Source organism: Hypomesus transpacificus, chromosome 17 (genome assembly GCF_021917145.1).
Source record: "Hypomesus transpacificus isolate Combined female chromosome 17, fHypTra1, whole genome shotgun sequence".
NCBI classification, from domain to species: Eukaryota; Metazoa; Chordata; class Actinopteri; order Osmeriformes; family Osmeridae; genus Hypomesus; species Hypomesus transpacificus.
Window position 1 is genome coordinate 9,991,775 of NC_061076.1, and position 16,888 is coordinate 10,008,662.

A 16,888-nucleotide genomic window follows, 5' to 3' on the forward strand; every position below is an offset into this window, starting at 1 on the left:
ACATTTAATTATCGCGGCAAACAATTGCACTGCACTAAACTGAGTGTACAGTGAAAATAACAAAACCAGTCAGCATGATGACTTGAGCGAATATCATTCACGTCTTACAAAAAAGACGCCACGCGAAAGGGAATGAGGAAACAGTTTCCTCTACTTAAAAAATGTGGGTCACGTGAATTTTTTTTCCAAAGACTCGTATAAAGACCGATTCCGGAAATGAACGAATCGTTTGTTTGCTCTAGCTACCAGTACAGAGCCTATGGAGGTCACGTGACAAATTATCCAAAGACTCGTACCCGAAGACCGAGTCAGGAAATGAACGAATCATTTCTGTTTACTTGGACGAGCCTATGCAACAATCCCGATGCGCGGCCACAAGAAAATGATCGAATCACTCTTTGAGAGGACTCGTTACTCTCGAGTTCTTGTAAGGATTCGTTCAAAATGAACGAATCGTTCACAAACGACACATCACTAGACTGGGGTACAAGTCCGATAAGAATCAGAGACATGATGCAAACTTTACGGAAATGTATGCTGTCACTGTATAGTATTCCTTTCACTTGTTTTTTTTAAATAGGCTATAGGGCTAATTATAGGGCTAGATGGAATTTTGCTTTTTTTCTTCGTGATATGAGTATTTCCAATGCATTGTATCGAATTAAATGAACTGTTAACATGAACAGCACCGTTATTTTTCTCGCCAGGCAAAGAAAGCTTAATAGCTATTTTGGTTATAGAAATATTCCTAAAAGGAGACTTACCGTAGCTTACTGTCAACTTTATATTCAAACGAAATGCCACAAAATTCACACTGCCTTCAATTGAACATCAGTGTAGAAATGTGTCAGGGCTGCCAACTTTTCCGAAAACCTTGGGTGAGATTTGTTTTTTCTGTGAGGCCAACCACAATCCCCCCCCCCACCCCCGGCGAGCTTTCACCCCCCCTACTCCAGGAGATAAAACGATAGTTTTTGCCAGTTTCACTTTTTATTACCAAACATTTAACTCAATACCAATAACACAACAGCAGCATCACAATGTAACACCTATTCAGAGGTGGTGGTTCTCTGCTGTGTATCTGTCCCTAAACAGCTGGTTGAGGGTGGTTTGATAAGGTATTGGCAGGAACGGACTGGGAGTAAAATTGTTTTTGGAGCTTCATGTAAAACTAGAGAGGGTACAATTTCTGGGGAAATTGTAGAGTGTGCTTGCTTGTGTTGGTTGCAGGGATCCCTATTTAAATTACATTTTACAACTGATATTTCTGTATATAATGAAAAAAATTGCAAAGCCTACTTATTATTTATAAAGATTACATAGATTTAAAAGCATATTTTTTTCTGCTCATTTACAACTCATAATACTAAGAGTGAAGAGTAGAATGAAATAGTTGTCTTCTCATTTCCCCTGCAAGAGGGAATGGTGATCAGCAACCTCAGTTGAATCTAAACGAATACATTTGGCAGACCGGTGAAAACATTGACCTAATCTCTATGACTTAAACCTCATTGTAGGTTTTTCCCTTCTCGTGATATTTTTAGGCATTTAGCCTGCTCATATTGCATTCATTCATTAATAAAGGACCCCCTTTGAAGCTTATATTAACAACTACGTTACCAGCAGTAGCTTTTCTCAGATGGAATCGATGGATTCAAATAGTACCATCTGGTAACTGAAAATATGCCCCCAAAAACGTAAATAAGCTTGACATATATTTAGGGGAAAATCACAAATTCATAAAAATGTCAGTGGTAACAATCATTGTCTGTAACAAGGCAAAATGCGATATAGCCCTGCTGTGTGGAGAAGCTGCCCCGGTAAATTGTAGGCTACTACTACTACTAGACTGTCTTGGTAGCGATTGCGTTGGTTGAGTTCGATTTAACGTTACTTCTGTTGTACGGTCTAGGCTGAAATGAATTATTTTCATGAACAGATTGACAAAGTTTAGGCTGTGGCACTGGAGTTCAGGTTAGTAGTCACTCGTCAGATAGTTTCACCTATTGAAAGACTTGATTTAAGTGAGGGTACTGCCGAACATGTGCCGCCGTTTCACTTCCTACATACTGTACTGTAAACAGCTGTGGAGATTTTTTTTAGCTACTAGACTAGGCTATAGTACAGCGTTGCAGTGAGTTACACTGGTTTGAAACCACAAGTAAAGATAATTTTACCAACAAATCGTTTACTTGTAATCCAATGTCATAATAAATCCTACAACGAAAATGTATTTGTGAGGAATGTTTATTTTAACGATTGAAAACAGATGCATCATAGACCGCTGTAGTATGTGTTGCCCGGGCAACAGAGGCTAATGTCATGATGCTAATGCTTCAGTGAAACAGTAGTCTAGAGACTACATTTTCCGAAAGTAGATGTAACTACTTCCTAATATCAGCTTGTATAGACCAATTATCACCCTACGTCACACAACTGTCAAGCAGGCTCAACTGGGCATGTCGGTTGCAAAAGACGAATTTCTCCCCGGTTTATTACACTTCGATCGTTTACGTGTCGATCAGGTCAAGGGCGTAGGTTTGGTCTCAGACTTGGTGGGGACATCCACCCATCTACTCCCCCCCCCCCCCCCCCCCCCCCCCCCCCCCGGGAGCGCAAATCGAGATGCCATTCTGTACTATCCCTAAAGAGCTAGTATAACTGTTTCCTATAAATAATACATAATCCATGCTTGAATAAATATGATTGGTTGAGCATCCTAAAACAAACATCAATGCTGATCACTACAAATAAATTGTCAATTTTACTAATTACAACCTCATCTGAAGCCCTGATGCTGTTTCCTCAGCCTGCTCTACATCTGGAGTGTTTTCATGCCGTCTTTCCTGCATACAAAATGGTTCATTCATTTTGTAGCCTTTCCTATGGCTAGCAAGTTTAACCCTCCTACCATATTGTATACAGTGTTATTTGGACATTAATAATCAAATAATGATTCATTATATTGAATACCCAACAGTGTTAACTTATTCACATTTTCAACTGGTTTTCCGAGCACCTGTCTAGCAATGCAGTGACAGTCCCATCAACTGTGAATTCGTCCTAGGCTAGACTCCTAACCTTGGTTGAAAGATTAGCTACAGAAGCTAGGTTTAACTGTAACAATATCCTGGGTAACATATAATATCACCAGTTAATACTTTTTCCACAGTAGAATCTGCATTTGAAAGCCTGGTCACTACCACTGCGAGTGTGGCTAGTTATTTAGCCTGACTTACACTCTGCTTTTTGAAAAAGCTTTGTATGTCCCCTTTCTTCTTCTTGGGTGGAGGCATATCTGATCTACAAAGCACAAAGAGGGGCAAACATGTACATGCTGAAGGGCAAAGGGAATATTAAAATGTGTTACTCCGGCCTTTTATGTATGTATTGTCGGCAGACAGCCCTGGTAAGTTAGCTGTACCGTTGTCGCCTACACACCCGGTAGCTTGTCTGCCACTGCCAGTCCAAGCAAGTAAATAGCATGGTGCTTCTTACCGTGCGTGTCGGTTTTTCAGCCAATCAAATTATGGCGTTTCTTGTATTGTCGTGTCCTGGCCGTCGGAATCGATCCAAATAGCAGCACAATTCGCTAAAATATTGGTGGGGACAATTTTGTCATTTTCAAATGTTGGTGGGGACAAGTACCTAGCGTCCCCCCCTAAATCTACGCCCATGGATCAGGTCATCATACATCGCTGCCCACTGGATTGCAGGGCTTGATATTAACTTTTTGAGGCTCTTGGCCTTTGGACAAATACATTTACGTTTCACTTGTCTATGCACAAAAGTCACTTGACCCTGGATACCCTTAAATAGCCTGACCAAGTCATCGGTTAAAACTAGCTTGGCTAACGAAGGTCGCTTTCTCAGGCAAATGATGAATGAAACAGGTTCGGTTAAAGAAATCCGAGATGCTGGCTATCTTCATCTAGCCTGGTCCTAACCAGACCCTCGTACATTTCATTTGTACAGAGGGTCTGGGATCTCTCGATTGACAAACGTTAACTTCCTTGAAGGCGGGTCCTCTGTTGAAGTTAAAAACTATTGGATCTGCCTAGAGCCACTCTGATTTGCCATAACCAATCGCGAGCGTTCGCCTTAGCCAACTCCTTCACCACTACTGTAACGGAGCTAGCTGCCGTAGTTGGAAAATCAAACTTTTCCCGAACCCCATGGGGAGGAGGGCCACAACATCATGACCACCAACAAAACTCAGCAAGGAATGTTCTTGCTCCGGCTTTAACCTATATTCGGCAGCGTTGCCACAACCGCAGAATAGTTTCGCTCGCATCTTTCTCCGCCGCTATTAATGAACTACTCAAACAAATGCACAACATTAACGTCATCGTTCTCAGCCTCTCCCTCTGTTCGCTGATTGGACCTACAAAACATTTGTTTCTGGAAACCGACTTCAGAGCCAAGCTCCCAGACTTAGTACAGAAGCAAAATCCAAATTGAGCGGAAGTACGTAGGAGGGCAGAGCCAGGCTAATCTTCATCAGGCTCGTATCTACATTAGGCAGTCCTCCCTGACTTTTCTAGTGTAGAATGGAGTGAAATACAACATTATGCACACTGCCAGTGAGCGAGTCTGACTAAAGCTAACGTCAAAACAGTGTAATGGGGACTGCTATAGAAGTATTCGAGTGGCACTGTGTAGATCTGAATAGTCAAGGGATATGGTTTTAATACAATTTATTTAGATTATACAATTACATATGATTAAACAAAGCTTTGCTGATCAGTCTCAACGAAGGGTGCGCTAGTTACAAATCGTTCGTAAGAGTGATAGAGAACTATCACACATGCACTGCCTTATATAAACTGTAGATCAAATGGCATTCCATAGGGTCAATCAATCAATGTAGCAAACTCTGTGATTGGCTAACTTAGTAACTTAGTGACAGTTTGAAACAATACCGAGTGTCCCAAAGTTCTTTGATGTGGCATCTCTCTCCAGGGCAGTAGATAATAAAGCCACAGGAGTTGACCAGTCAAATGGTCAACTGTCCTTTGTGTGACCATCTTCAAACAATACTTTTAATTAACACAAACAATGAAACAGGACACAGTCCTTCTCTAGCCAAAGTTCAGAGCAACTGTCTCTATAGCCCCTTACACTGACCAAAGGACAGAAGGCCAGATAAGATGCTTCACCCATCCCCCAGGGCAAGCTACCCACAGAGCCATCAGCAGCTCACATTCCTTTGAACTCAACTTAATTATCTATCCTTCCTGTCTCTTACCAATGAACATAGAAGCTTATAGATTTAATACACTTACTTCAATGCATGTGACCAACATTTCTACAACAGGACGCAGTCTCACTCAGATTGCTAGTTTAAACAAATCAGAAAAATAATCGGACCAGCTGGCTAAAAGCAGATTTCCCATATCTCTTGAAAGCTGCCCTGCTCGACTTTTTAGATGTACAATTGACTGTTAAACTGTAAAATGTTGAACTTTGTGACATGACGTGCGTGAAGACATGGTTGCTGCTCGACTATGCAGTCTGTAACGGGCAACATTCTCACTCAAATTTCAAGACTTTTGTGACCCAAATCAAAATTCTGATGCCAGAAAACAATGGGTAATCGCTTTCTCTCTTAAAGGCTGTCCTCTTCGACCTTTTTGGTCTTTTTGAATCTAACTATTTGTATTGTCCATATGGGCCTTTTGCCATTTTAAATGCTATCCTTTCCCGGTTTTCTGCAACCACGTTGCACGCGCATCCCGAATGTTTACAATCAAATAATTGGTCTATACCATGGTCTGGGTGAATACTCGATTCGGATTGGCTGCAGGGGTGTCCATTATTGGGTGATAATGGACACCTACTGCGTCATTGCAGCAAAACTCTCTTTTCACCGTTCGAAATTATACCGCTGGCTACACAGGAGCCTGTACAAAGAATCTGAAATAAGTAACCATAACAACAGTGAGGGAGTCAAAGCCTCCATTTACAATTTTGAAAGACTTTAACAAGCTAACTTGTATTTACAATAATGTGACTTCAATGTGACTTCAATATATATTTTAACCTATTTGAAAAATAATTATTTTCTGAATGTAGTGTGTCAGTGTCACGTAACCGCTGATCTCACATCGCATTCGCTATTCACCTCGTTAGTCAATCTACTTCAGACAGGCTGCGGCCAACACGACAGTAGCAGCAACTCTACACATGGCCGATTATTTTCTTCTTAAAAATCTTGATTTTATTTGGGGACAATGACATGGCTCGATAGCTGGCTAGACTTGTTGTTAAACATACTGTCAAATTATAATCACTGTTTGGAGAAAATGTCAACTTTGATGCGGTCATCTCACATCCATTTGCCATTCAACTCGCTCCACAGGCTGCGGCCATACTGTAGCCTAGTCCTAGTAGCTATATGGCTGATATTGTTCGTGAAAATCTTGATATTGATTTTGGGACAGTGACATGGCTGGTTAGCTAGCAAATCTTATTGTCGATCATACTGTAAAATTATATTTACTGGTTGTCAACCGTACACTATGTTATTGCCTCTGAATCTTGCTAGCATAACGTTAGCTTTCGGGCTAATAGCTAAGCTAAGGGAAAGCCGGTGTTGGTTATATGAGCTGAGCGGACTGTAAAATATCAGAGTTGGCTAACGTTAAAAAACGTTAGATTTATTTGCAAAACGCCTGAAAACATAAATTAATGTTTGTAAAAAAAAATACGTTGGCAAGTGACCATTGTATAAGCAGGATAATGCCCTTCGAGGTGTCCAATATCACCTGATAATGGACTCCGCTGTGCATCGGACGGTTCACGCCTCCGCATCGTCCATTATCAGGTGATATTGGACACCTCTTCGGGCATTATCCCTTACTTATTGTACATTAAACTTCACAATTGTGTTTCATATCACAAAGTAAAATGAGTAAATAGTTATCACCCTGGCCTCTTTGCTTGTGGCTTTTCTGCAGCTCCCTTGCAGTAAAGCAGTTAGCCTAGCTACCTCCCAGAAGTTAATGAGCTGCTAAACTAATGTTATGCTAGATGTAGTCACGCGATATTTCGTGACGTTAGTGAGTAGCGTCAGTGACTGTGGCTAGCAAGTTAGCCACCGTTAGCTTCACTTTTGCCACAAAAACTTAATTAAAACCTACGCACAGGGCGTAGTGCGCTTGACGGGAGCGCCGTGTCTATGTTGCTTCATTCCGTGAACCTGCGCCTCCCTCGTCCGTTACTGTTTAAAACGTTAGCATTGCTACTTGGTTGGCGTTGCCTTTTCAGCGTGAGATCTACAAGGTGTGACTTGAGAGCGTGTGAAGTTGTTGAAATGCATGTGTTTCACGGCCAATGCGTGAGAGTTGGCAGCCCTGTGTGGCGTGTGTTTTATATGTAATAATGTAATAATAAAAGCTTGAGAAGTGTGTCCAAATATAATTTATTGAACATTTGCCTTTGAAAGGGGCACATTAACAGAACGATATAGGCTACAAGATGTTTCCATCAGATATAAGTGGGGTTGAAACATAATCACTGAGGACCTTCATTGTCCCACAAAAGCAGTCTGGCTTGATGACACGATCCCCAAAACATTATGGGTGTGTTTAACAAAAGCTTCTGAAGGCAAGAATAAGCACAGCTAGTTCTGGCAGGGCAATCGGGCACCGCGCGTCAGTCAGTCCAACAGGGGGATTTTATCTCTATTGCTATAGGGAGTGCTTTCCTTAGATCATCCACTCCGCCAAAGTTAAATCTACATGTCCATGTCATGTAACAATAAATGCTCAAATCTAATACGTGATTGTCTTGACTGAACTAATATCATTGAAATATATATAATTTCTTATTGTGGTTATCAGTTAAAGAATTAATCTTCGTCTTTGCTCCAGATAGACATCTCAAATCTATGCTTGCGCTTAACATAATCTATTTGCCATCATGTCATGAAAGTTTTAACGAAAAATCTAATCTGTTTTAAAATAACGGGAATAAACTATATTAACAACATTTCATGTTTGTGTGACAATCATTCAATGTAAGTCTATGGCTCATTCAGCTCCATGTAAATCGGCTATCGGCCAATGCGAACTTTTGTGCTCGTGTCCTGTTAGTATCCGCGAGCACATTTTGAGGAATCTTTTATTGACGTAAGCAAATAAATGGGGTGCTAGTTTACCCATCTCGGATTCTTTTCAAAAATCAGGAAAAAATATTCTATGAAAAATCTAGTTGTATGAGCCAGGTTCGAGAATTGAACAAAAATTATTGGGGGAGATAGTTTTGTAAATGTTGACTGGAATCCATAGAATAAAAACTACCGGAAGAGTTAGAAGTCAAACACGAAATGCAATACCCCCTACATCCATCGGGATCGTTGCTTCAAGCCAAGGGGCGAGGGGTGGGGGCTTGACCGCAGCCTGTAAAAGACATTCTCTTTTAGTTCCGTTATAAAGCGGAAAGTATCTAAACCGCGATGAGAATACATGGATGGCCGCACCAGAGAATGTCTATTAAAGGGAGAACTCCCACTCTCTGGAAACTTCCGGGTTCTGAACTGGTTGCAGTTCCACTCAAGTTCCATATGAGGGCGCTAACGGTCGAGTGCAGAATGAATGGAGGTCTATGGAGCTATACCCCTCAAAATCCACTTTTCTCAGGATATCATTTTTTGTCTAGTAATTTGAATTCTGAATTCGAAAGGGGAGGCAAAATAAATACAGACCGCTGGGTGTTAGATTTTTTTAAAGTCGCCTTTCCGTTCTAAAAAGCCTTTGAAAATGTCATTGACGTCATACACATCGTACGACCAGAGCTACTGCTTGACGGCAAGCTCTGGTTACTTCCACTTTTCTCTCGAGGCATCGACAACACAGCTGACAGGTTAGGCTCTTCCTGTCAATACACATGCTAGAAAGAGTTTTGGCTTGCTAATGTTGTTGCTAATGTTGCTAATGCTCTGACATTCTGGTTCTGCTTCGGATGCCATCAAGCGGGATCTCTGGTCATAGTCAGTCCTTCACTAACCAATCAGCATTCGTTAGCAGAATGCTAGCGTGTTATGGGCAACAACGACTTACCCTGTAAGAAATCGAAAGGAGATAAGAACTCGTTCATTCAACCTTTGACCTGTAATCCATGTTGAACATGCAAAAACTACAATCAAATCTGAGATTTATCAACGACAATCAGGCGAAAGAGACAAGTTTAGCCGTTTAGCTCCATAGACTCCCATTCATTTTGCACTCGACCGCGATCACTCCCAATGGAACTTTGGTGGAACTGCAAATTTGGTACAATGGTGCTTAATAGGGAGTGGGCAGGCTCTCCTTAAACAGACTCTGGCCGCACCCATCATGACTTCCGGAATAAGGTGAATATCCCGTTTAAAGTGCTACATCCACCTCAGTAATTTACTTTGCACACTCGAAAGGTGCTTTCTGCACCTAACTGGAGCAAACGATGACGACATCACGTGAAATTTGGCAGTTCCATCAATGGTTGAGTATTGAAGGTACTGTCATAACTTGAAATGCGAACGTAGTCAGGTCTCTGAGAAAATTGCTTTGTTACTTTCGTCCCGCGTTACTTTCGCCCTGGTTCTCCCCTAGTCCGATTTGCAACCACAGCTCTCATTCTGGTGGGGTGCGGCTCATAAAAAATGTGGCTTATTTTCCGAAAAATAGGGTATATACAGTCTGAACGGCTCTGCTGGTGGGCTGTATAATTACTGAAACAGTGTCTATGACACACACACTGTGTTTGGGGGTTGTGTGCTGCTACAAGACAACCCACCCCTATACTTGTAATGACAACAACAGCATGACAGTGGTAGGTAAAAAATATTGTTTATTTATTGCAAAACAATTAGCAATTGGATTTTTTCAATCCAATCAAAAGGGTCTCAATCCAAGCTCGTTCTAAACTGATTTTGTTATCTATCATCACGTTAAACCTCTTCGTTCATCCAATGATTTCCCTTGTTCTAAGCACGCTTTACATTCATTCAACTTCATCCGACAAGCTCAAGCCAGCTGCCAGAGGCTTTTTTCAAGGTCAACAACTGGCAAACTTGACATGGCAGCTTGTCAGCATACAGGAGGCCAGTATGAATCCAGTATGGCATTCAAATGATGTGATAGTGTTGAAATGATGTGACAGTATGTGTTTTAGGTGGACATGATTGACTGTGCGACAGTGAGCCAGTATGGTGTCATGATGAAAGAAAAATGCCTTCTTCTAGATGAGAGAGCAATATATTTACGTATCTTTTCTGTTGTTGTTTGTTCATTATTGGCACCATCTTTACATGGTAAAGTGAAACGCATACCCTCTCCTACCATGAGCCCGGTACACCATCCACAGCTGGTAGAAGATGTGATAGGATGGACTTGAAGCATATAAATCATACTTTATTGCTCCATACACATCGTAGCCTCTATCCCCTCATTTGATAGAACGGTTACGAAATACGAAGAATCAAAGTGCTCTCATCTTTTCCTCATCTCTGTTCTAGTCTCATGCTCTCCTCTTCCAGTGTGCCAGGCGATGTGGGGTTGAATTATTGGATGTAAGACATCTGAATTTAGGGGCAGTTGAGGGGTATGGATAAGCAGCACTTGCAAGTCTGTTGCTAGCGTGCTTAGGACTTTAATATGAATGCCTAATTCAGTGTACATATTACATATGTAAATTAAGTGATAATCAAGTTATTATTAATGTCCCTTTAATTTATAGTTAAAGAGACAATGATAAATAGATAAGTAGACAGTAATAAATAAGTAATATTTATTATATCCAGTAAGTATACAAATCTGTCATTGCCTGTTCCTTGCGTCAATTTAAATAATTAAAACATGACTGGAGAAAGCAGCTGTCAGTAACACTGTCTTACACAGTCACCTTGTTAGAGTAGATTTGAATGGTAGATGTTTGTGAACAATTGGAACAGAACCATAATGAGTTCATATTATTATTTTACTTTGTGAACATTTTCTTAGAGAACATTTTCGTCTTCACTATCGAATTTGAATTAATTTATATGTACAGGTACAAAAATACACAGGTACTCTCTCACAAACTTCAAGATATTGACTGAATATGTGTCTCTCCCTGTGTGTATCCAGGACCCTAGAAGCAAGCACAAGTTTAAGATCCACTCCTATGGTAGTCCTACCTTCTGTGACCATTGTGGCTCTCTGCTCTATGGACTCATCCACCAAGGGATGAAATGTGACAGTGAGTTGCAAGTGTGTCTGTATGTGTCTGTGTATGTCCTGGTGATTGTCCAAATGTATGTAAGTGTGTGCCTGTGTCTGTATTAGTATGTATGTGTCTCTATGTATCTATGTGTGTTTTGGTGAGTGTTGTGAGTGTCCATAATATGGGAGTGTGTGTGTGTGTTAGTGAGTGTATGTGTGTATGCATGTGTGTCTGTGTATGTCCTGGTGATTGTCCAAATGCATGTAAATGTGTGCCTGTGTCTGTATTTGTAAGTATGTGTCTCTATGTATCTATGTGTGTTTTGGTGAGTGTTGTGAATGTCCATAATAAGGGAGTGTGTGTGTGGGTTAGTGAGTGTATGTGTGTATGCATGTGTGTCTGTGTTTACTGCATGTGTTGTATGTCTTGATGAGTGTCCATATGTATGTAAGAGTGTCCATGTGTGTTAGAATATGTGTGTGTGCTTGTGCGCTGTTCTCTGGAGCCTCTCTCCTTGAAGTACCCAGTAATGAGGACAAAAGGGAATAGGCTCTTCTTATTTTTCACATGGACACATCTGCAATTCAGGAAGAATACTGTATTCTCTGTACATTCCCCAGTCTGTCTTTTCCCCACCTACTTCTCCTCTAAATCTCCTACCTCCTTTCACGCCTCTCTCTCCTCCTTTTCATGCTTTTCTTTTCTCGATCCTTCTGCCCTATCTTTCAACCCTCCCACTAATTTTTTTCCCTATTATGATCACTCTTCTTTTTCCCCCTCCATCTTTCTCTTTCTCTGTCACTCTTATCTCCCCACTAAAATATCTCCTATACCCTTTCTCTTTCTTTCTCTGTCACTTAATCCTGTCTCTGTAATTCCTTACCGTACTCGAGATTCCCTCCGCCACCTCCATTCTCTCTCTATCCATCCATCCAGTAGGAGCTAAATCTTTTTTTGCGTTTTGGACGTCCATATGGACGTCCATAGACTGACGGCGATGGCTGCTGATCTTTGCATGGATGGACGGACGGCGATGCTGTTCAGAGTGCCGTCCATAGAGGGAGCATATATTTTGGACGGCGTCATAGCCGTCCATATGGACGGCGATGCGGTTCAGAGTGCCGTCCATAGAGGGAGCATATATTTTGGACGGCGATGGATTAGCAGGGACGTCCGTCGTTAGGGGGAGCATAGATCATGGACGTCATGACCGTCCATATGGACGTCCATAGAATGACGGCGATGGCTGCTGATCTTACGGACGGCGATGCTGATCAAAGTGCCGTCCATAGAGGGAGCTTATATTTTGGACGGCGATGGATTGCATGTTTAGCAGGCTGTTGAGCTAACAGAACTGCCGAAGGCTACCATAGCATGTAGCTAGCTACATTAACTTTGGATGACTCAATCTTTTGTCAAGTTAATTTGTATGAATTGCATGTTAGTGTAGGCCATATATTTACGCCTTTATTATTTGTTTTACATAATCAGCAGTATAATCTCATGACAATATAGACTTGAAAAACAATATGTTATGGTTTGGGTTTGCCTAGATATAGGCTACATATATTTTAATTATTTTGAGAATTGTTAATAAAGACTCATTTAAAATTAACATTGTGTTATGACCCTATGAAATACATTGCCATTTAGGTCTTTTAAACCGTCAGTTTAAAGTGTTTTATGGGTGGATTTGGAGCCACCAGTCAGTAGCTCCAATGTTGCGCACGAACTTTGCGCACGGAGACAAACGCAAAACAACAAACACTCGCTTGGAGCGGAGACCAATGCAAAACACAATACGATGTGTTGAGCCAAACCAAAGCCGTCAAAGGCTACCATGAATGTAGCTACAGCAACCGTGGATGACTCAATAAGTTTTGTCACGTTATTTTGTATGAATTGCATTTAAGTGAAGGCTATATATTTACACCTTTATTTTATTTTTAACATACAAAAGTAGGCCAATCAACAATAGAATCTCATGACAATATAGACTTGAAAAACAATATGTTATGGTTAGGGTTTGCCTAGATATAGGCTACATATATTTTAATTATTTCGAGAATTGTTAATAAAGACTCAATTAAGATTTTAACATTGTGTTATGACCCTATGAAATACATTGCCCTTTAGGTCTTTTAAGCCGTCAGTTTAAAGTGTTTTATGGGTGGATTTGGAGCCACCAGTCAGTAGCTCCAATGTTGCGCACAAACCACTTTGAGCAAAGACAAATGCAAAACGTAGTAGCCTATAGGCCTAACACTCCAAATTTTAAAATTTTAAATGAGTCTTTATTAACAATTCTCGAAATAATTAAAATATATGTAGCCTATATCTAGGCAAACCCAAACCATAACATATTGTTTTTCAAGTCTATATTGTCATGAGATTATACTGCTGATTATGTAAAACAAATAATAAAGGCGTAAATATATGGCCTACACTAACATGCAATTCATACAAATTAACTTGACAAAAGATTGAGTCATCCAAAGTTAATGTAGCTAGCTACATGCTATGGTAGCCTTCGGCAGTTCTGTTAGCTCAACAACCTGCTAAACATGCAATCCATCGCCGTCCAAAATATAAGCTCCCTCTATGGACGGCACTTTGAACAGCATCGCCGTCCGTAAGATCAGCAGCCATCGCCGTCATTCTATGGACGTCCATATGGACGGCTATGACGCCGTCCATGATCTATGCTCCCCCTAACGACGGACGTCCCTGCTAATCCATCGCCGTCCAAAATATATGCTCCCTCTATGGACGGCACTCTGAACAGCATCGCCGTCCATATGGACGGCTATGACGCCGTCCAAAATATATGCTCCCTCTATGGACGGCACTCTGAACAGCATCGCCGTCCGTCCATCCATGCAAAGATCAGCAGCCATCGCCGTCAGTCTATGGACGTCCATAACGCAAAAAAAGATTTAGCTGCCTCTCCATCCATCCCTCTCTCCTCTCGGGTGGCAGCAGTATTACATCATAACTAGAGGGGGTACAATTTCTGGGGAAATTGCTGGGTGTGCTTGCTTACTTGTAGGGGTCCGTATTTAAATTAGCCTACATTTAACAACTGATATTTCTGTATATTTTATTTTAAAATGCATAGCCTTCTTATTATTTATTAAGATTACATTGATTTAAAAGCATATTTTTTTTCTGCTCATTTACAACTCAAAATACTAACAGTGAAGAATAGAATGAAATAGTCTTGTCATTTCCCCTGCAAGAGGGAATGGTGATCAGCAACCTCATAGTTGAATCAAAACGAATATATTTGGCAGACCGGTGTAAAAAGTGACCTAATCTCTATGATTTCAACGTCATTGTAAATTTTTCCATTCTCGTGATATTTTCAGGCATTTAGCCTACTCATATTGCATTTATTCATTACTAAAGAACCCCCTTTTAAATTTCTTTTAACAACGACGTTACCATCAGTAGCTATCTCAGATGGAATCGCGATTCAAATAGTATCATCTGCTAACTGAAAATATGCCCCCAAAAACGTAAATAAGCTTGACATTTACTTAGGGGCAAATCACTCATTCATAAAAATGTCAATGTGGTAGCGATCATTGTCAGTAACAACGCAAAATGCGATATAGCCCTGCTGTGTGGAAAAGCTGCCCCGGTAAATTGTAGGCTACAACTACTACTTGACTGTCTTGGTAGCGATTGCGTTGGTTGAATTCGATTTAACGTTACTTCCGTTGTACGGTCTAGGCTGAAATGAATTATTTTCATGAACAGATTGAAGTTTAGGCTGTGGCAATGGAGTTCAGGTTAGTAGTCACTAGTCAGATAGTTTCACCTATTGAAAGACTTTTGATTTAAGTAAGGGTAGTGCCGAACATCATTGACTTCCTACGTAGGCTACAGTACTGTAAACAGCTGTGGAGATGTTTTTTTTAGCTACTAACAGTACACTGGTTTGAAACCACAGGTAATGATAATTTCACCAACAAATCGTTTACTTGTAATCTAATGTCATAATAAATCCTACAACGAAAATGTAATTGTGAGGAATGTTTATTTTAATGATTGAAATCAGATGCATCATAGACCGCTGTAGTTGCCCGGACAACAGAGGCTAATGTCATGATGCTAATGCTTCAGTGAAATAGTAGACTAATGTTTTCGAAAGTAGATGTAACTACTTCCTTATATCAGCTTATATTGTTTTTCATATCACAAAGTAAAATGAGTAAATAGTTATCACCCTGGCCTATTTGCTTGTGGCATCTCTGCAGCTCCCTTGCAGTAAAGCAGTTAGCCTAGCTATCTCCCAGAAGTTAACAAGCTGCTAAACTAATGTTCTGCTAGAGGTAGTCACGCGATATTTTGTGACGTTAGTGACGTCAGTAGCGTCAGTGACTGTGGCTAGCAAGTTAGCCACCGTTAGCTTCACTTTTGCCACAAAAACTTAATTAAAACCTAAACTGTGCAACGGAACGTAAATCCGAATAGAAGCAACGCAATCGCTACCAAGACGAAACTTTTGACCCCACCGTTGTCTATGTAGTCCAAATATTGACTGAGCCTGAGGGGCGCGAAAAGAAACACTAATAAATATATATGTGAGATAACAATGGTTTGTGCTTGCCGAAGGCAAAGCACACCCAATGAGAGCAGATTCAGTTAGAATGAAGCGGGACAAATGAGTCCCAACATCCCTCCAACTTTTCTCTACTCCTTCCCACCCCCCCCCCCCCCCCCCTTTATCCAACTGCCGCGGTGGAAGACAGCTCTCCCTTGTGTGAAGAAAGAAGGGAGGTAGAGAGGGATGTGCAGGAGGATGAAGAGGAATGAGGGATGGATTGAGGGAGACTAAGGGAGGGATGAGTTGTGGATATTGAGGAAGGAAGGAAGGAAGGAAGGAAGAGAGGAGGTGAAGAGAGGGAAACGTCCTTTTCGTTTGTGTTCTCTGCAGGAACCTCTCTCGTTTGTGTTTTGTAGCTTTATGAAACACTGACACAAAAGCTATTTTCCCCTCCACAGCACTCAGAGGACAGGACAGAGACAGAGCGAGTGAGATAGAGCTGTGTATAGAGAGGGTAGTAACTAGCTAGACACCATTGTTATGAGTGTGTAACACAGCATACTGTGTCCTACAATGGCAAGAAAGCGCTCTAGTCTCTCAATTTTTCAAAACAATAGTCAATAGGGCCAAAATAATACATAGTTTTTCTGAATAGGTCAATTATAATTCTAAAGTGAGTGTGTGTTTGTGTGCGCCTCCCCCAGCCTGTGACATGAACGTGCACAACCAGTGTGTGATGAACGTCCCCAGCCTGTGTGGAACGGACCACACAGAGCGTCGCGGTCGCCTCTTTCTCAAGATCGAGGTCAGCGGAGACAGGCTACATGTCACAGGTAGGCCCCCCTCTCTGCTTCCCCCAACACACCTGTAGACATGATCAAATGGGGAAATATATTGCTTGCCGAGGGCAGCAATTCAAGTGTGTATGTATCTGTCACCAGCGTATGAATACTGAAGTGCATTTAATTTGTAAAATTTAATAATTAATATTTATATCTACATTGTTTAGCCAGGGTTTTCCACAAAATATTTGTTAGTTAAGGTGGTAGGGTGGGGTTTTTGGGGGGGTTGGTCACAGTTTGGAATGAAAGGGAGAAAACAGGACAGAGTAACACGATGGATATCGCTCATAAAAACATATACAGTAGGAAT

General features: G+C 41.1%; 1 protein-coding gene across 4 annotated transcripts in view; it reads left to right on the plus strand.

Moving 5' to 3' along the window:
• Window positions 1-16,888, plus strand: part of prkcab (protein kinase C, alpha, b) — a 407,398-nt gene that overhangs the window by 253,069 nt on the left and 137,441 nt on the right. For all 4 annotated transcript variants that reach the window (XM_047037656.1, XM_047037657.1, XM_047037660.1 and 1 more), the window contains 2 exons: window positions 11,109-11,220; window positions 16,441-16,569. In XM_047037656.1, the coding sequence (XP_046893612.1) occupies window positions 11,109-11,220; window positions 16,441-16,569 (241 nt within the window). The remainder of the gene's footprint in view (window positions 1-11,108; window positions 11,221-16,440; window positions 16,570-16,888) is intronic.